The sequence below is a fragment of the Zonotrichia leucophrys genome, chromosome 1 (assembly GCF_028769735.1).
Source record: "Zonotrichia leucophrys gambelii isolate GWCS_2022_RI chromosome 1, RI_Zleu_2.0, whole genome shotgun sequence".
Taxonomy (NCBI): domain Eukaryota; kingdom Metazoa; phylum Chordata; class Aves; order Passeriformes; family Passerellidae; genus Zonotrichia; species Zonotrichia leucophrys.
Window position 1 is genome coordinate 79,485,929 of NC_088169.1, and position 19,687 is coordinate 79,505,615.

General features: G+C 42.1%; 1 protein-coding gene across 1 annotated transcript; it reads left to right on the plus strand.

Annotated features, from left to right (window-relative positions):
• Positions 1-1,905: 1,905 nt before the first annotated feature.
• LOC135450578 (transmembrane 4 L6 family member 1-like) lies at positions 1,906-19,480 on the plus strand. The gene is made up of 6 exons (XM_064718894.1): positions 1,906-2,034; positions 6,846-7,025; positions 10,385-10,450; positions 15,903-16,048; positions 16,826-17,012; positions 17,510-19,480. The coding sequence occupies exons 2-6, from the start codon at positions 6,855-6,857 to the stop codon at positions 17,528-17,530; spliced, it is 591 nt and encodes a 196-aa protein (XP_064574964.1). The 5' UTR covers positions 1,906-2,034; positions 6,846-6,854; the 3' UTR covers positions 17,531-19,480.
• The last annotated feature ends 207 nt before the right edge of the window (positions 19,481-19,687 follow it).

Below are 19,687 nucleotides of genomic sequence, written 5' to 3' on the forward strand. Positions count from 1 at the left end.
ATGCCTGGTGTTAATGCAGATTCTTATTATGTTCTTTTTGGCATTCCTCCTGTGCCTCACAATGAGCAGTACTTAGCACAGAACTCATCAAAGACTGAATGTAAATCCTACTTAATAATGAGCACATCTAAAGAAATTCTTGAACCAGTAAGAGAATCTTGAACTAGCAAGATTCAATATATCTTGCTAGTATTTTATTTTTTCTGTAGTGACTAGAAGCTCTAGTCTTTTGTTAAGCCCCTGAGCACATAAGTGTTATATAAATGTAGATGAAAACACTGAACTTGCCCCAGTTTAAAATCCACATTGTTGGTAGATAAACTTTGGAAAGTGCAGAGAAGAAAATGAAAAAGGTCAGTAAAAGAATGTGTAATGCTGGGGACATAGCATAGATGAGAAACTATGAGGTTTGCACATCATAATGAAGGAGTATGAGCCAGGCAAAACCAGAGAAAACAGAATCAAAATGAAGGATGCTGAGCCCAGCTTAGGGTGTTTGGTATGGGAAGATGGGAAAAGTGGTGCCTAAGAAATATTATGGAGTTAAAGTCTATAAAAACTCCAAGCAACCAGGATATGAGATTTAGGGATTCAGAGAGTTAGTTCAGTTTTCCTCCTTGTTACCATTTGTATTTTAATGAAGGTTCTTTGCCTAAGATCCCTCTGAGATCACTAAAGATTTTTACTGGCTGTGGAGTCAGTGATTATTTGATATTATTATTTATATTAAATATGCAACCAGGGACTGAATTCCTGGTGCTTTTGCAGTCACTCTGCCATGCTGGTTGTCCTCATGGATGTGGTTCATCTGACAATAGATTCTGACATCTAGATCTGAACAAGAGGTGAGATTCTTTTACCATGAATGATTTACTGTAACCCTATAGTAATTCCTAAAATAGATCTGGTGATTCTTTTCCTTAGAAGTGTCTGTTTCTCTCACAAGAAACAAGCACAGCCTAGGTTGACATCTATGCCTAAAGTCAGATGAGATTAATTCCACCTTTCACCATCAATCTTTCCCAGTGAGTTTAGAGGATGAAAGTGAGAGGTGAGGATGCAGATGCTTGTCAGAGAGGGGATGTCTTCAGCTGAAAGAAGGGATCTGGGTATATTCCCAGCACAACGGGAGTCAAATCTGACTTACCAAGTAACATATATATTTCTGTGTTTGAAAGTTAGGACATATTTTAACAGTTATTATTATTGTCACATTTTGTACAAAAGAAACTCCCTTTCTCCTCAGTATGAGTCTTCTCCCAGTTCAATTTTAATGTCTTATTAGTCTTCACTGTGTTTTACATTTCTAGTGTCACTTCTACCTTTATTTTCTCCACTGCCAAAGCAAATTTTCAGTTTCCCTTCTCTATTCCCACTCTCTCCTCCTTGGAATAGTGTGGTTTTTTGTTTCCTTGCTCCCTCCCTTGGTCACATCTCTCTTTTCTCCTCAACGTGTCTGTCCTTCTTTCTCCTTTTTCTCGTGTGATTCTTCTTCCCTTCCCATCCCCATTCTCCTCACCTAACTCTCCCAAGAGTATGCTTTGGAGCACAGCCAGTACTGAATTTTAGCAGCCACAGCCTGGTGTGCAGAAGATGATGCCACACCAACGGCCAGATTTTGCTATGCCACCTCCTCCTGCTCCAACCACATTTTCTGCCAGGCACTCATTGCTCCTCTGCCATCTCCTGCCTCTCCTCTTCTGCCAAACTCCACACAGCTGAAATGGTTACAGCTGCAAAAAGGTCTCCACTGCTCTGATCCATGTGTCCCGGGGGCTGAGGCATTGACCGTTGGAACACTGCCTTAAAATAATCAATAACCGTGGGTGGCACGCCAACCTCTCACTGGCCAACCAGGGATAACTTAGGGTATTTCCTCATTCTCAGAGAGAAACAGCTATTTGTTTATTAGAGGCCGTCACCCAAAAACATAGCCGTGCCTCGCTCAGAAGGACACGCTCCAGGAGAGAGGAGCTGGAAAACCTGAAGCTGGCTGTGGGGAACTCTGGAGGCCATCTTAGCCCTGCTTAGAAGGTAAGCAAAAGTATTTACATGCTTATGGTAGCATTAAAAAGCAAAACTTTCTAAAAACCTCACTAAAAATTAGAAGCTTGCTCTAGCCACCTTGCTTAACAAAGCTGTAGAATGTGCTTTTGGTTGGTGAATTAATAAAGTGTTTAAGTGCTTCTGGCAAACCGGAGTGTTTTCCTAAGCTATAATAACGCATGCAGATCCTCTGATGTGCACAGGTGGCAAAGCGGCATTGATTTTGGTGGTAGAGGCTCTCACTAGATCTGATGATTGTTGTTTAGGTAAGTTCTCCCTGCAGTTTGAAGTGGTATTGAGATAGGTCAGAGAGAAAGGGCTGGAACCCCCAGCTCTTCCAGCCAAAGCAGCGTCAGATTGCTTTGTGCCGTACAAGAACTGGGCCCTCCAGCCACGTACGAAAGATGCAGAAGAGAATTCATAACTTAACTACAAGGCTTAGCTTTTGTAGAAGGAGGCTAGGCTGTGCCTGTGCTTGTTTGCTTCTCTCTGGGGAGGGGAGGTAGGTGAGGTTGGGCAAACAAATGGAAAAGTTGAAGCTGGAATGAGACGGGAAAGCAGGCAGGCAAGAGTTAGTGTAAAAACATAACCTTATTTGAAAGACAGGTGATTTGAAAGGCCGGTGAAATATCCAGTATTCTTTCCATTTTCCTCCATTCCCTTTTCCCACTTCATCTTTCACTTGCACATTGTTGGTCTGTTTAGATTTTTATCTCTTTGAACTAGGGCTTTCTCCAGAGGCTTGCAAAATGCTTTGCCAAATTTTGAGCACTGTGTAAACAACAGATAATGACCATAAACACAGAATTATCTCTGTTAAAAATGATCCCATCTGGAATATTTTCATGCCCGTTAGCTTATTTTAAACACGGATTATAAAGCTCAACATGACTGCAAAGTGCTCAGAAGAAAATGCATACAAGAACAGTGCTCTTGTTGAACTCATAGCAGTAGAGAACAATGCAAATTTTTTGTATAGAAATGCAAATTAGAAGAAGTCTCTGTCAGCCACAGCTGCTTCTCAGCAATATATGGCACCCCATAAAGTCTTTCTGTTTTGCCTCTCATTTGAATAGGTCAGAGGACATCTCACCTGATATCTTACCCTATCTCTTTACTGTCTTCCTTCTGTGACCAAGATCTGTTTTAGCCTGTGTCTGCCTTTCTCAAATGCCTTCAAGCTACCTTTCACCTGGGCCTTTTTCTTGCTTGGGAACCCAGCCTTGATGGATTTCTGTGTTCCTAGCCTGCCTAATGACTGCTCCACACCAATCTTTGTCATAAAACTTTCCAGATTAGCCAATGCATATGAGTAAATTGAGGAACATTTCACCGCTGAGTGCCTCAGTAATTACAAAACCTATTTGCACATAACAAGCAAAGGCACCTGCATGTGCATGAAATGGCATGTGCCCATGTCCTTATCCTTCTCTTGCATTTGGGAACTGACTCACAGGAGAGCAAAGCCCTTTTTGTCATAAACTGACAGTTCTCTCTGAGGACAGAAATCCACAGCTTGTCCACAGCTTGATATTTTGTATTTTCATGCACATTTTTTATTTTTATGCATTTGAAAGCCTTGAGCTGGAAAGAAGCGATAATAAAACATCATGAAGAAGCTTCATGTGATCAGTTTGTGCCATAAAGTTGAAGGTGGTATGCAAGTTCAATAATCACTGACCCAGTAGTCTGAAATTTCCAAATTGGAGGCACATGTATGGATCCACTTCTGTATGGATCAGGCTTTTCTCTCTGGCTGTAGATCCCAGCATGGATGCAGTGTGAGTTGAGGTTGTAGACTTTGGTGAAGAGGGGTCTAATTACAGTCTATGAAAAACTGAGGTGTGACAGAGGTGATGGAGTGGTGTGAGAGGATATAATGGGGAGCAACAGCCCAGTTTACAGCTTTGGAGATTCAGACTGGACACCAGAAAAGTCTTTTTCATCAACAGATTGGGTCAACTCTGCAACAAGTCACCCAGAAAGGCAGTGGTGGCTCCATTCTTGTAGGTTTATAAAGCTCAGCTACACAAATCTGTGGCTGACACAGTGACCTAGTGTTGGTGGTAGTCCTGCTTTCAGCAGGAGGTCGGACTGGACACCTGCAGAGATCTCTCTCAACCAGTACTTCATTTATGTACATTCCTCAATTTTAAATAAAGAACCTGGATGCTATGAACTACTAAGCTACTGTATCTGAAAATGAGATGGGATGGTTTTTTGACCTGCCCTTAGCAAACAGACACAGAATTAGACAAGATTGCAGTTTTTCAGCTACTTTAGGGTGGGTGCCAAGCAGGCCTATAATCCACAGTCTTATCAACCCTTACGTGCAGAATAATCATGTCACAGTAAACAATAAATATTTCTCCAGTTCTTGCTGAAGGTGTATTTTTGACTGAAATAGAGGAAATGCAGCTGGTAGGCACCTTGGGGAGGCTTCCCTGCTTGTCTCAGTGCCAAGGTAGGGTTGAACATTCACATGGTATCCTTGGTAGCCATTTCCTGTTCTTCTATACCTTCAATGCAAGAGATTTCAAATCAGTTTCCCAAGACAGTGGTCCCAAAAAACCCAAGGCATCTGTAATGGATTTAGTGCTGGCTAAACGTTACTGCACCCACTAGAAATTATTTACTCATTTCTTGAAATGAGATATGGATTAGGAGGTGGAGGGCAAAACAGGCTCAAAATTTTAAATGGTATAAAGAGAGCTTTATTAACAGAATTAAAAGAAAAATTATAAGAAAATCAGAATAGATCTTCAGAACACTTATCTTCCCTCCACACCCTCTTTTCTTTCCCCCTGACAACATGAAGAGACAAAACTTGGAACTTTTAGTCAGTTTACCACTCCTAAAATAATCTTTCTTTATTTTACTTAGGGAGAGGAGTCTCTCTTGCCATGCTATGGAGACTTTTTTACTTTTGAGACTTTGGAGACTTTTCTCATGGCTTTAATGTCATAGCAAATCAGCCACCTGAGAAAGGAAAATTTTGCAGTGTGAAGGTCTTTCTTATGCTTTGAAGCTTTCTCAAAGCTGCTTCTATGGGCTATGTCAGCTCATGGGGTACTATTTTAAGGATAAGCTGTTTTAGCATAAAAACAAAATTTCTTTTTTTTTATCTTTGGGAACAGAAGTTTTTCTTCTTCTATCCCTAAGGCAAAGTTTCTCATCTCTCTTATCTTTTTCTGTTTAAGTTTTTTATTGGATTATAGCTTTTTAGCATTTATATGCTTTAGCATGAGTGGGTTTTTTCATGGCCTGCAGATGAATGATGCATTTCTTTATGCACTTATGAATTATAGGGAAAAAATGAAGTTTGATATATCAAAAAATATACCTCCACCACAGCCTCACAAAAGAATTTCAGCCTAAGACTAAGGCATCTCCTTGATTCTTTCCCATCTAGTATTTGACATCTTTACTTACTTCAGGGTTCTGCATTGTTTTCTCTACATGCGTTCACTCTTTTTTTTTCCTGATTTGGAAGAGAATTCGTGTTTGTATGTTCATTTGTTCTTAAGCTTTATCAATTGAAACAGTTTTGATAGTCTCGTAGCATTGACAGGTTGATCTCATTTAGGCTCTGCAATTGAGGAATGGCTGTGTCTTTTGCTGCTGGTTACATGGTCCCCGCCAGCACTGTGCAAGCCACACTGGCTGCCAGCACCACCCCTGTGCTTTTTCTTCATGCAAGGCACCAGAAAAAGAAACAAAACTGCTGCTGCTTTTGTCTTTCTGCTTGCAGCATGGCTGGCTAAAAGTGGCTAAGCAAATCAAGTCTATTGCGAGTCATGCTGAGATAGTGGTGGCCACATGCCCTCAGCCCCATGGCTGCTCCTGGACTAGGCTGGCAGCGACTGGTTTTGGCCCTGGCCACTTCTGGCCTTGGGGCCATCTTTTGGCCCTGGCCTCTTCTGGCCTTGGGACAGTCTCCAGTGCTGGCTGCAGGACCACTGCTGGAGCTGGTCTTGGAGTAAAGCAAAGTTTATGTGTTAGCCATGCTGAGACAGCCCTGGCTGCACGGCGCTGTCTCGGCCACACCGACTCCGGCCAAGCATCCTGGCTGCACGATCATACGCAGCACCGGGACATTCTCAGTGGCATGGCCTGGAGGCAGCAGAAATCTGAACCAAGCCGTGCGCTGACCCGACCACGTGGGCCATGTGAGCCTGGCCTGGGCAGGCCTGGTCTAGCCACAAGGGGCCGGCCTGGGCCTGGCTGGTTACCCCTTCAGAGGCTGGGAGCCAAGAGAGCTTCACACGCTAGCCCGTCCTTAAATGTGTTTTCTTAAAGCTGTATCCAGCTCTTCTAAGTGGTTTAAATGGGTGTCAATCTCCAAAACTAGCCCTCTGATTGGTAATGGGGATGTTAGTCTTTCCTCCCAACTGAAAACCAGGCTTGGTTAAACCAGGACAGCATCTGCCTCCCCTTCCACTCCAGGCCTTAGCCCTGACTGCCAGCCAGGGTATCTGTTTGTGGAGTCATGGTTTTGTGACTGATATTCCCAGTGGACAGACAATTGTCCATTAAAAACTGAAATGAAACTCTCTGGTAATTTCCTACCAACACATTTTAAAATAAATTCAATTAAACATCGCAGCTGTGAATAATTAAATTTTAAATAAATTCTCTGAAAGGAACAGGGTCTGTAGAACAGGATTATCTGTGTATGTCTTACCTGAAACATTTCTTTTTACAAAATTGATTCTTCTTTCATTAAAGTATAAAACTGCTGAAACCTGGTGCTCCCTGCTCTGCAGTAACCCAAACCTCCCTGTATCTTTCCTGAGCAGAGAGCTGCCATGTGCACTGGGAAGTGTTCAAAATGCATTGGGATCGCCCTCTTCCCACTGGCAGTTTGTGCCATTGTCTCCAACATTCTCCTGTACTTCCCCAATGGACAAGTACTGCAGCTCAGCGAGATAACTGATTTGGTCTGGTTTTTCCACGGCATTCTGGGAGCTGGGATACTGGTAAGAGATGAACATTTCTTGTGAGTTTTGTTCAGTTTTGTTTTAAATCTCCATTAAAAAAAAAGGTTATAAAAATGATTTTTGCATAAACATGTGAACAGCTTAAATGAGAAGATGGGTATGAACAGAGAAAATGCATTTATGCATTTAAGACATAAAAAGTGTCTAGTCAAAGAAATACAAAACATTCCTGAAATAAATATCAAGACTCCAAGAAACACTAGGCCTAAGTACTCACTGTGGGGAAGAGTTACACGTGTTCATCCTCCAAGAGTGAAAGCAAAGCTGAGGTCAGCTGGAGGCAGTAGGTTTTCACTATTGTCTGCACCCCTGATTAAAAAAAAACATTAAGGGAAAATCAAAAATGTGTTTCAGCAGGTGTTAGTTTGAGACCCAGCTAACACTACAAATGGGGAGTTGCAAATGGCTTAATAAGCTGAATGCCTCCGGTTCCCACACTCCCTCCCACCTTCTTTTGGGTTAGATCTGGTTTGAATGTGCTCTTCTATAACTAGTTCTCCATTCCAGGCCTCAGAAAAGATCACTTTTATGTGAATATCCATGTTGGGGAATACTTATCTTTCCAGTTCATCAGAAAGCCTGCTCCCCTTGTGCTCTTTAAATTATCTACCCAAGTGCAGTTAAAAAGCTAAGCAAGTAACATGCATATGACCAGTACTGGGCAGATGCCAGACTGGCACAGAGATGGCCAAAAAACAAATGAATCTTTAAGAATAATTAACTTAGAAAAAAATAAATCTCATTCACAGTCAGCCTGTGATGCAGCTGCCGCTTAAGTCTATGGAACGCCTGCAGTGGATCTGGTTCATACTCATATTTCCCAAAGCAGAAACATGGCATAAGGTGATTCAATAAACTGTTCTCCACCAGCAGCTTGTCTGCTTCTTCTTGTGGCTACCACTTGGGCCTATTACTCATGCTGAGCTTGAACATAAGCATGAGTTTGTAGGAGGAAGAAGTGCAACTACATGAGAGACCTTGTGGAAAACTCGTATCACTGCAAGCCCAGGAGCCATTGGCATTCAATAAAAGGAAAGGAAAGATGTTAGGCATGAGAGCGTCACTGGCTCATTGAAAACGTCCCTTCTTTTAAGGCTTCCACACAGATTTGCCTGTGGCCAGCACTACATACATCAAAAATGAGAACAGCTAGTCAGAGGAGAGGAAAAACTTGCATTGACCTTCAAAACACAACTAGGGAGTAATTGATCCACAAACAATGCTGTTGAGTGTACATGTTTTCCAGAAAACAACATGAGAAATGCCCACAGGTAAGGGGAAACAAAGCATTATCAGCAGCTCCATCTTCCAGGTGCTGGAAGCATGGGAAAATGAAGATTGGCTTTTCAGTGTCCTAAGAAGTTAAAACAAGGGAGAGGATGTTCCACGACTGGAACATATGCTGACACTACAGTGAGGAAAGATGAAGCTGCAATATGTTCCCCCAAGCACTTGGATTCCTCCCAAAGGAAACTGAGGCAAGCCTTGCCAACAGGTTGCCTGATCTTGGAGAATCTCCCCACAACTAGGATGCAGCCTCCAGAGTCAAGACTGTGGGAGAAACTTCAGAACAGCCTGTAAATTCTCTCCACCTAGGAACATCATCTGTAGACTGATACACAGGTCATCAGTGCCCCCTTTGGCTGAGTAGTCAGCTCCACCCTTTCCTCCTCTGCTGAATTTCTAATGGAAATTATATGACATGGAAACCTCTCAATTTCCTTGTTTCAAATATTTGGGATGTAAAGAGAGTAAGACTGGCTCTATGTGTCACAGTAATGCCTTTCCTCATAGAAAGCCTGTGTGCAACAGAAGGAAATGCCTGACTGAGCCATGGCTCACACACAGCTCTTGTTTTACTGACAGCAGCCTAACCCAGCCAATTCTCGTGCCCGTGTCAAAAGGCAGGTGTTTATAATCAGGCACTGCATAAAAAGAAGGCTGCCAAGCAAACCCTTCATCCTGAGCCAGGCTAATAGATGACATAAAAGTGTTTGCCACTTAGATGGGAAACCTCGAAAGAAAAATGACAGCCCTGGAGGAACAGGAGTGTTGGTTTGATGGGCAGAGGTATTAACTCTCCTGAGTGCCTGACAGTAGAACACCTGGGCTGAGGCTGCCTTGGGGACCATTTGTGATTATTTAAGAGTGGACTTCCTTGCAGGAAGAGGAACATCTTTTTAACCTCAATGCTCTATTTCTGCAGGATTCCAGATGCGGTCCAGCCACCACTGCAGGTGCTGTAGGTTGCCTCAAGGGTGTGCATAGAAGGCAACAGAGAATAAATCCTGTGAAAAATATCTAGGAGCCTACAAATCTAAGCAAGTCTCATAACAATGTCCCACACTGTTCAACAGAGATATTTACACTACACACACAAATTCTGTGGGCTTTGTTCATCATGACCATTCTGCTATTCCTTGCCAGCATCTAGTTAGGCCATTTTTACAGTTTTTACCTTTTATGTTTGTTTGATTGATTGATTGATTGATTGACTGATTTGGGTTCTTCTTCTTTCATTAACTTTATGGTAACCATTTCCTAATTTTTTAAATACTCCTTCACTTGTGCTGCTCTTTGAGATGCTTGAACTAGCACTGGTGTGTAGAGGCAAGGCAGTGGGAGTGTGCTGTCTGCAAAGCCAGACCCACAAAAGCTTTCTTGCCCTCAGGCTACCAAACTGAAGGCAACTTCTCCTAACTCCAGGGTGTCTGTAAGGCAGCATTATATCTCCAGTCATAGATGGTTACTGACTGCATTAAATTGGTCCAGCTCTGCCTGATAATTACCATGAAGCAAGCTGATGTGAACTGGAAGTTCCCCATTGACTAAATCCATCTTGTAGGTTTTCCAGAAATTCAGCACAAACCCCCACTCCCACCCAAACCAAAGTCAGATCTGTTTCAGGAAGCTCAAGGCTGATTTCCTAATCATAATCCAGAGCAGAATGTTCAGGAGGTTTACACTGTCCATAATTCTTAGTCCAGCTATGTATCTCTTCTGGGCAGAATTTCAGTTTTCTCAAAACTGACACATTTTTTCCAAAGAAAAAACCCCAACAATACTGTGCTGAACTTTTTTATACCCTGAAAAAAATGAGTATAGCTTCAGCAATCAGAATTGATATACCAGCAATTTTCCAGACAGCTCTAGCTGTAATCCCACACTTATTTCTGAGTAAATCTTCAGCAGCACCAGCATCCAAGCAGGTGTAACTCCCAGAGAAGAGACAGAAGGTGACTTGCATTTGAAGAACATGATGCCCAAGCTCTTAGAATTTAAAAAGCACCCTAGCAGAAGTGCTGCACACTAATTCAAAGCCTGTGCTTTTCTTACAGGTTATGTTGCCGGCATTCATGATGCTGGGAGCAGGTGGAGCAGGATGTTGCGCTAACAGATGTGGGGTAAGTGGATATTCATCTGTTGAAATGGCACTACTGAGTTTGTGAAATAGCTCTTGAAATGGCTGCTCAGCAGGTGGAAATGTGCAGTGACAAACCATCACACCTCTGTCAGCAGCCATGTCACGGAAACAGAGAAGAGGAGCTTGACCTGCAGCGTCCCTGGGCTGGGCCTGAGGGCTCAGTGAGCCAACAAGAACGTTGTGATGTTGCAGCTGCTGATAGGGGGGAAATCAGCCAGGGCCAGGGCTGGAGCCCTCAGGCACAATGCTGAGGGCAAAGGGGGCTACGTCCCATGAAGTAAAACATGGCTCCAGCTTCCTCGAGCTCCCCTGCACAAGGCAATCATAAAGACTGAGACAGTTGCCTGTTCTTCCTGCTTCCACAGAGTCCTGTTTCCTCTATACTCTTCCATGGCAATCTGCTTTTCCACAGGTTCATCCCTGCTTTTCCCTGTAGGGATACACACATCCCCTATTGGCAGGTCCATGCCAAAAGCGGGAGATATTGCATCTGGCACTGAGGAGCCAGCACTGCTTGCTGCAGTTCTGACCAGTAACTCACATGTGCCCAAATATTATGCATGTGAAATGTGAACATGTAATTTAGGCTCTTTGACATCTAAAGAAAGACCAGAGAGGTGTTTTACTTGTTAATTAAGAATATTATAAAGCAACATGTTATAAAGGCATCTCCATTCATCCTCATGCCCTGGGCACAGACTTCTGTGTGGCTATCATTATTGGCACGATAAACTGACTTAGAATTTATTTTTTAGTCTGCATCATTCCCAGAAGCAGCCTGGAATGAGAGATTCCATGCAATAAAGCACGTCTCTTCTGTACTCTTTAATTAATATTTAGTCTGATCCATGAGAAAACCTTTGCCTCTTTAAAACATTTTACTTAAGTTAATTCATAACACAGAATACCAAAATAGCATTCTTTATTAGGATGTCACACATTAGCAGGCACATCCCAAGGGACATGCCATTACATTGATTTTACCAAATGTCACATGCACAGACAGGATGCTGACAGTGGCCAAGCAGGCCAGTTGCAGAGCTGGGGTGAGATCCTAGGCACCCTGCAAACAGTGCCTGAGCCAGCTGCTTTGCCTGACTTTGGGTGATGTAGAAAGCAGTGATGAAACACAGCTACTGCTGTGGTTCCAATGCTCACTGAATCTGTTAAGTCACAAGGGGAAATCCAGCTGAACTGGGCTGAGTTCACACAACATCTCAGGTGTCTCTTCTTCATCTTTCATCCCAGCCCTAAATATTACAGAGCCAAGAGTCAAACTTCCCCAGGCTGGCTGGTTTCACTCCCCAGCCCAACAACACAGGTGCTAGCGCAGTGTCATCCAGCAGCCCACATCCACAGACCCACCACAATCCTCCATTCTCCACCTCCTCTTTCACTGTCTGAGCCATTCCTAGCAGCAGTACATCATGGCAGATACTGTCTGCACCTTCCCATCACTGATTGGTTACCTACAAGCTGTTCTCTTCTTTATTTGCTGTTATGGAGGAATAAAATAGATGTTAATACAGTAATTTGATTATGCACTGTGATATTTTGTAGAATCAGGAGAATCACAGAATCCTTAAGGTTGGAAAAAAACTCCAAGTTCATCAAGTCCAACCTTCAAATGAATACCACCATGCCCACTAAATCATATCACAAAGGGGCTGAGGCCAAGTGACGAAGCTACCCAAAGCAAAGTGGAAAACAGGCTCGGTGAGGACAGTCTATCTATGAAAATGCTGTCTTTTTGAACACACACCCCTCTGGAGTCATACACCTCTGTGAGGTGGAAATGGTGAAGCTCTACTCCCTATGTTTTAAACAGTCTGTTTGAGATGCTCAAAGTAGGGATGAGATGGGGACATGAGTAAAGAGTGAATGGCTATGAACAACTAAAAACAAGTTTACCCTGCACAGCTCCTGGGGAAGAGTGATTTCCAAACGTTCAAAAAGAGGTCAGTGTTGCAGGGAGATCTGAAGGCTGAAGGTCTGCTTCTTTAAGGGACGAAACTTCAGGCGAAATATGCTTTGTGGAGAGTGGAAGGAAATGCACAGGCATCCAGAGCAGGGGTGCTCAGATGTCCTGACTATAAGGGCTGTATATGCAAGGCAGGGTAGGTATGGTGTGAGACCCTGGAGAGCAGAGAACTCCTGAGATTGGTTCAAACATCCATAGTATCAGCAACCTCCCAGAGTGACAGAGCTCCTTGGGAGGTAGGTCTCGATGGACCTGCTAAGGGTTCCCCACCTACTGGCAGAGAAACAGCCCTCATCGAACTGCTCAGGAGCCTCTGTAATCCAAAGGCAAGTTTGGGCACCTTTCTGCTTTGGAGATCTTAGGTATAAAATGATAAATTACACTTGAATACTCCAAATTGCAGAATTGCTTGTCATAATAAAAATGGGGAAAAAAAGGTTAAAGAATTATTACTGATCAGAATTATTGTTTAATCAAAACATAACATTTTGCTCAGGGCAGGAACTCTGTTCTATTTTATTTTGCACAATTCCTGGTTTAATAGTTTCAGACTTCATCAAAGCCTTTACACACTGCCAAAGTATCTTCAACAGTAATAAAAATAGTATGTTTCTCATACTTTTTATTCACTTTAGTAAGTTTTCCAGTTCACAGTGATTACATGCTACATTAAGGTTCTTCATTAATCAACTTTAAATTATTATTTACAAACATACATCAATGGCCTCTTGTCCTTGCATTATGGAGTAATGAATTTGGAAAGTAATAGATTTAGAAAGCTTCAGTGTCTTGCAGCTTAGCACGTACACATCTGAAATTATCCACTGCACTGACATGATGAGGAAAAAGACCCACCCAAAATACAGCTTCTCTCATTGCATCAGCAAACATATAGTCCAGTATTTCTAAGTCTTCCTTAGGAGTCACTAGTAGAACAAGAATAGCCATAGCAGCTTTCGAGACAAACTTAAGCAAAGATATCCAGATAACCAAACAAAATAACTATTCGATCAAAAACAAGCAAACAAACAAAACCAAACCAAAAAAAACCCCTAAAACCATCAAAAAAACTCAAAACACAAAAAACCCAAAAACCTCTTCCAGACAAAAAACAGAGAAGAAAGAAATGTGTATGGAGCAAGAACCAGAGTATTAAAGAGCAGCACAAGCTGGGACAGGAAGAACTTGGTAACTTCACCAAAGCAGCTGATACAAACATTCAAAGAATGAATTCTAAGAGTCTTCATCAGCTCACCTGGGACAATTCAGTTAAAAGATTTAATAAAGCAGGGAAAATCAGCAAAAATGGTCAGCAAAACATTTCAGGAGTATAAAACAGGTCAACATCATGGGAAACAAATTTCAACACACTCAAAGCATCCCAGCTTAGGCCTCCTGTTGCAATTAAGGACACAAATGAGGAAATCAAATATTTCAATGAGAACTACTACTAGGGAAAATGCTGAAAGTTTGAGATGATGAAATGGTTAATAAAATCCTTGGATTTTCACAGATTATGAGGCAAGCTTCCAGAAAAGTCTCCAGATCAGTAGATAAAATGGGGAAACGCCCCTGCATGTCTAGAAAATGCTGAGGAGAGCCAATCTAACAGTCTGTAGCAAATTCAGACTCCTCTTTCCGTGACAAGTAAAGTCTCTGTCTAGATGATTCTGTACACAGTAAGGGAAATAGCTGGGATGAGGCTAGTCCTACAATCAACAGATTCCAAAAGAGACAATCATGTGACAGAACACAGTCATCACAGATAGCACTGACAAGTATTACTAGCAGTAACTGCTATCATAAAACATAGTAATACCAAAAGACCCCATTCGACTTTTTCTTCATAATTATCTTTGGGATGCCCTGTACTGCTACTAAAATGAATTGTTAACATAATTAAGATTCTTCAACCAAGAAGCAGAATACAGAGTTGAAGTAAATGAGGAAACAAATGGGGAAAAGTGATTCAGAATAGGTAGGAGTTTCAAAGAGAGTATCAGTCACTCACCTTCACCACAAGGCATGGTTGGTGATCTTATTATGAGAGACAGCGCATCAGCTACAACCCAGACACTGTTTTGGTCCAGGACAATAGACTAAATTAACTACATTTTGCTGACAATAGAGCTCTGCTAAGAGGCAATTCAGCCAACATGCAGATAAAGACTAAGGGAAGAGTATCCAGCTTTGCAAGAAAAGACTGAGTTGTTAATCAGTTATGATTAAATAAATCCCATGAGAAATCCCAGCAACTTTTAACTCAAGGATTTCTTCAGAGGCAAAATACAAAAAATTAGCCAATTCACACACCAGCATCAAGCAAGGTTCTATGGAAAGCTGTTGGCTGGTAAGCTGGAAACTGCATTCACCAGCTTGAATGTGTTCAGACAGTGAAGCCTTTCAAGGCTTTGTCAAAAAACTCCAGCATGGATGGTGGATATTTCCATTTGACTGTGTAGTGCAGTGGTCTGTGGAACAACTGGGACAAGGAGAAGGTTTCTACCTCCTTGAGGGGTGGTGGATTTCACCTGGTATTTGCTGGCAGTGGAGAATTATGAGACTTAAGATATTTGGCTTCAAACCTGAGTCATGGATGAGAGTATTCTGTATGTGCTTCCTTGGTCATGCCATTGCCCTGTCTTTAAGGCAGGCCTGCTGCCTTCTCCCTGCTCCAGGTCCTCCCCTGGCTCAATGGCAGAGTTGTGAACAAGCAGTGATTCTTAGCAAGACTATTGAGAAGCCTGTCCCAGATGCACCATCAGTAGCATCCTCCCAGGATTTTTGTTTCTATAGACAAACAGCAACCAGATACATCCCATTCGTTACTAGAAAACTACCCAGAATGGAGTAAAGGTAACATTTCTGTGGGAGTGGCTGATGTAAAACATGAATGCAATTACATACAATTTGAAGTCACTGCTGGTTTGTTGCCACATGCAGCACAATTAGATTTCTCAACATGAGAAGTGGTAATCACATGTCATGGTGTTGCAAAATGAAGTAAAGCAGCAAAAAGAAAGGTTTTTTTGCATTCCATCAATTAGCAAAAACAATTAACCTATCTTTTGTTGCTTTCAAACCTGGTTCAGTAGTTGCTTGCCTTTTTCTGTTGGTGCAAGGGCCAAGAAAGGTGAAGAGTTGGAAACGCCAAGGTACATGATACAGAACAGATCAATCCAGGATTAGCCTTATACTGGCTTTTGAAAGAAAACTCACCAGATTTTTCATAATTAATAGTTTAAGCATAAAACTCAATAAGTTCTTTAACATCTAGGACAGCTACAAGAGTCAGAAAAAGTCAACTATTTTTTACTCCCACAAATTTAGTAGCAGTAGTATTTCAGCATAAAGTAAGAGACAAGAAAGAGAATTCTTTCTCATTCACTGTGAGTTCTCCATGCTACTCCAACCTTTGTGCCCACAATGTTGAAGGTCTTTTCCCTTTCAGATGCTGCTGTCAGTGATCCTGTCTGTGATGGGATTCGCAGGAGGAGCATATTGTGTGGTCATCTCCTTGTTTGGGCTGATTGGGGGTCCTCTGTGTGACACAGGTGATGGAGAATACCTCTACCCTTTCAGGAATGACACTCTGGAGTGAGTATGGCTTACAAACTCCTCCAATTTTGCTTTCCCTAATCCCTCCTCTCTCTTTTTAAAGTGAACTTGGATTTTTCCAAAATGAACTGGTCGTTCACCCTGTGTACACATAAACTCACACTTCTGTGAGTAGCATGTTCCAGCTGGTCATTCTTTGACCAAGGAATCATCCTTGGGCAAATCGCCTGAGTTTCATCTGCTGTGCTTGCCACAAGCCCCTTGTGCAATTTGTACCACGCTTTCAAAATTCCGTGAGCTGTGACTCCCACTGGAGTCAAAAGGAAATGTTTGCTTACTGTGCCACATTAATCTGTTAAATTACAAAGAATTCAGCCTGCTCCACCTGCTTCTGAAAAGCAAAGCAAAAATCTTCTCTAAATCTAAAAAGTCAACCTTGACAACTATGCTCTTCAAATCAGAGCTAGAGATAATGAATGGACTGGGGTGAGATACCACAGCAGGAGTGGAGAATGTGGAGACACATTTTAAAACCACTACGGACCTTTCTCTTTAGTTATTAACATAGTTTTGCCATACAACAAAGACGAGATTCTTGTGCATGCAACAAAGTACAGATGTGGCTCTCTTCCCTAATTATCAATTGCATCTCTGCAAAGGGAATTCTGGGGAGAATCAGCAGCTTTGACCAATTATAGCACCATTTGAGACTCACTTTGTGCTGTCAAGTTCAGAAAATGAAATGCCAGAAAACAGAGAAAGCATTCTCAAGTTTTTACTTCCTAATACCTTGCCAATTTTTTTCCTCTATCACAGAGACAATTATTTGTTTAACCAGACAACATGGAGTATTTGCAAACAACCTGAAAACATCATCCTTTGGAATATCGTCCTTTTCTCTATTCTCCTGGTCATCGGTGTGATTGAAGCTATTCTTTGCTTCATTCAAGTCATCAATGGACTCACTGGCTTCATATGTGGCACATGTATGAGGAGAAGAAAGGTTGGTATGCAGTAAAAGGGTGCTTTATGTTCTTTCCAGTTTTAGTTTTCAGGCTCTGGGGATGGTACATGAGCTGACAGATCTGCACAGTCCCTGGACAAGTTCCTCTGGGCAGTACAGATGCATTTGCACCATCTCTTTTTGTCTGTCACATCATAGTCAGGGATAACCTGGTCCTCAGATTTTTCTAAACAGCAGTATGACATACTCTATTGCTATTTAAGAAGCCTTTTTTGATAAAGTATAATGACCCTCCCCAGCATATGTAAGTGAGAGACAAAAAGGAGAGATTTTTAAAATTGGTCAAATGTAGTAATGTTGTTGTTTTACTGAATGGAAGAAAACATCTTTCAAATTTCATTTGAAAGATTTCATTTCATTTCATTTATCACTATTGCTCCCTTTTCATTGTCTCTTTTCATTGTACAGTTTCATTTGCAGTAAGTCAGATATCCCCAGAAATATTAATTAATCATCTTTCATTCATTGCCTTTCAGACAAACATTTCTGGAATGTGAATGACCTACAAGGAATGCCAAGACAAGCCCTAAAATGCTGATTCACATGCAATAAGGATAGTGCACTGTACTGTCTTATTTATGGGGGGACAACAACAAAAAATGTTCAGGTGTTTCACAGGGCAAAATTATTTTTTTATGAAGAAGTCAAGGTGGAAAAGGGCTAGATAATTTCAGTCTGAGACTCTACATTTTCATCTCTCTAAACATACCTGCCAAACCTCAGGTACTGGCAAAAAACATTAATCTGTCTGGCCCTTACTGCTGTTCTTGTGTATAAAGCACAACAGTCCTCAGATAAAAGATCACCACTTGCCCTCTCATGTATGTGGGAAATAGAGCTATTGCTAATGTACACATTTATCAGCTGCATGAAGCAGGCACTCTCTGGCTGATGTAAATAATGTCCCATGCTCCCCAAATCTGACCATGATCTCACCTGTCTGTTCCTATTAATTTTTGAATGGGGCATTCACAGATTTGAATGAGGATGAGGAGAGAATATATCGAACAGTGTTTGAGACACTGCAGAGGAACTGAAGAACATGGGTTCCAGCCTCTTTCTGCCACCCTGGAGCCAGATCCCCTTGCCAAAGCCCAGGGCACTTCTAAATTGGCTCTTCAGGAACATCTGAGAGTTGTGGCAGCCTTAGAGGAGCATTTGGGTCAACAGAGGTAACAGGGTTTGCAGCAAGGGTTTAGAAATGTCTGACTTAACAAAAGGGTGAAGAACCTTACCACCAATTTTGCCTTCATGAAACTGCCTAAGAATTTCACTAATTTCCACACAGGTCTGTAGGGCTGCTCTAGAATAGAGCACATGGATCAAGGAATTAACTCACCAAAGATAAATGTAGTAATGATGTGCAGCTTAGAAATAAATAGAAGATATAATCTGAAGGCAGCAGATTGCATCAGCTTTAGTTTTTTAGCAACTGTAATACCAACCAGGAACTGCATAATTCCCCATCATCACTCAAGAGCAAGCCCTTGATGTTGAGCTAATGTCCATGACTGGGAAGTTTCAGAAAACTCATCATTTCAGTGACTTCCTTCTTGGACAGGAGCTGTCAGCCAAACTGTGAAATAATCTTTACCTATCCTGAATGCATGTAGGCAGCTATGAAAACCTGAATATATTTAAAGCACTTGGAGCCTATTTCTTCTGATTTATGTTTTCTCAAAGTAGTTTGTATTTCTGTGCTGTAGCATGGGAACAAGCTCTTTAAATACACTTATTGCAGACATATGTGGCAGCTTGCACTGTCCTTTAATGCAACATGCAAAATGCTTCACATTCTCCTTTATATCAAAATGAGAAGAAAAGGCCAGTTGCCTAGATGAGGTGCATATGCACCTTGGAGCATAGTTTCACCCCTAGAAGGAGGAAATTTAACGTACAAAATTTAAATGCAACTTCTGTAAAGAAGAAAGCATAAGACTTGTTGAAGTTTGCCGTCCATCACTAGGTGCATCCAAACCTGCCAGGTGGCTTAAAAAGCTCATGTTCTTTGCCAGCAGGGAAGCATGGACAGTGCAACCACATACAGCCAACAGCAAACCAGGAAAGAGTTAAAGAGGCAGTGAGAAAGAAGGATATTTGCATGTAGTCAGGTGGAGAGAGGCTCCTTCATCAGCACAGGGGCTCTATGAACCCTTCACAGTCCCTAAATACCTGCCCTTCCTCGTCCCTTACTTTTGACTCCCTTACTCTCACCTCTGGGATAAAGCCAACTCTGGCTGTGCTAGCACCAGGAGAGGAAGAGATACACACTGGCACACCTCCAGCATAGAAAAATAAGTGCACTGTGCTGCTGCCATCTGCTTGTTCCAGGCTGTCCTGCCCTGGGGATGTCTGTGTGCTCCTGGGAACACCCTCTGTCCTGCCAACTGTGTGACCACTGGCCTCACTGATAGATGTAAATATTAAATATTGCTATTCTGAAATTATTTTCTGGCTTGATTTGTGTGGTCTGAAGGGCTTGTGAGCTCAAACTACCTCCAATAGGAAGATAAATGGGATAACAGAGAAAGCAGAGTTAAATCATCCAACTTGAATCACCATGAAGTCTCTTCTAGGGTAGGCATCAAGATACACAGGCCGTGGGGAGAGGCACCCTGCCCACAGCCCACACTGAAAGAGATGCCTAAGGCAAG

Bases quoted from the DNA above. Each gene is read 5' to 3' on its own strand.
- LOC135450578 (XM_064718894.1), top strand. From the start codon at position 6,855: ATGTGCACTGGGAAGTGTTCAAAATGCATTGGGATCGCCCTCTTCCCA. The intron at 10,451-15,902 runs GTAAGTGGATAT...TTTCCCTTTCAG, and splicing joins GTTGCGCTAACAGATGTGGG to ATGCTGCTGTCAGTGATCCT. The intron at 16,049-16,825 runs GTGAGTATGGCT...CCTCTATCACAG, and splicing joins TTCAGGAATGACACTCTGGA to AGACAATTATTTGTTTAACC.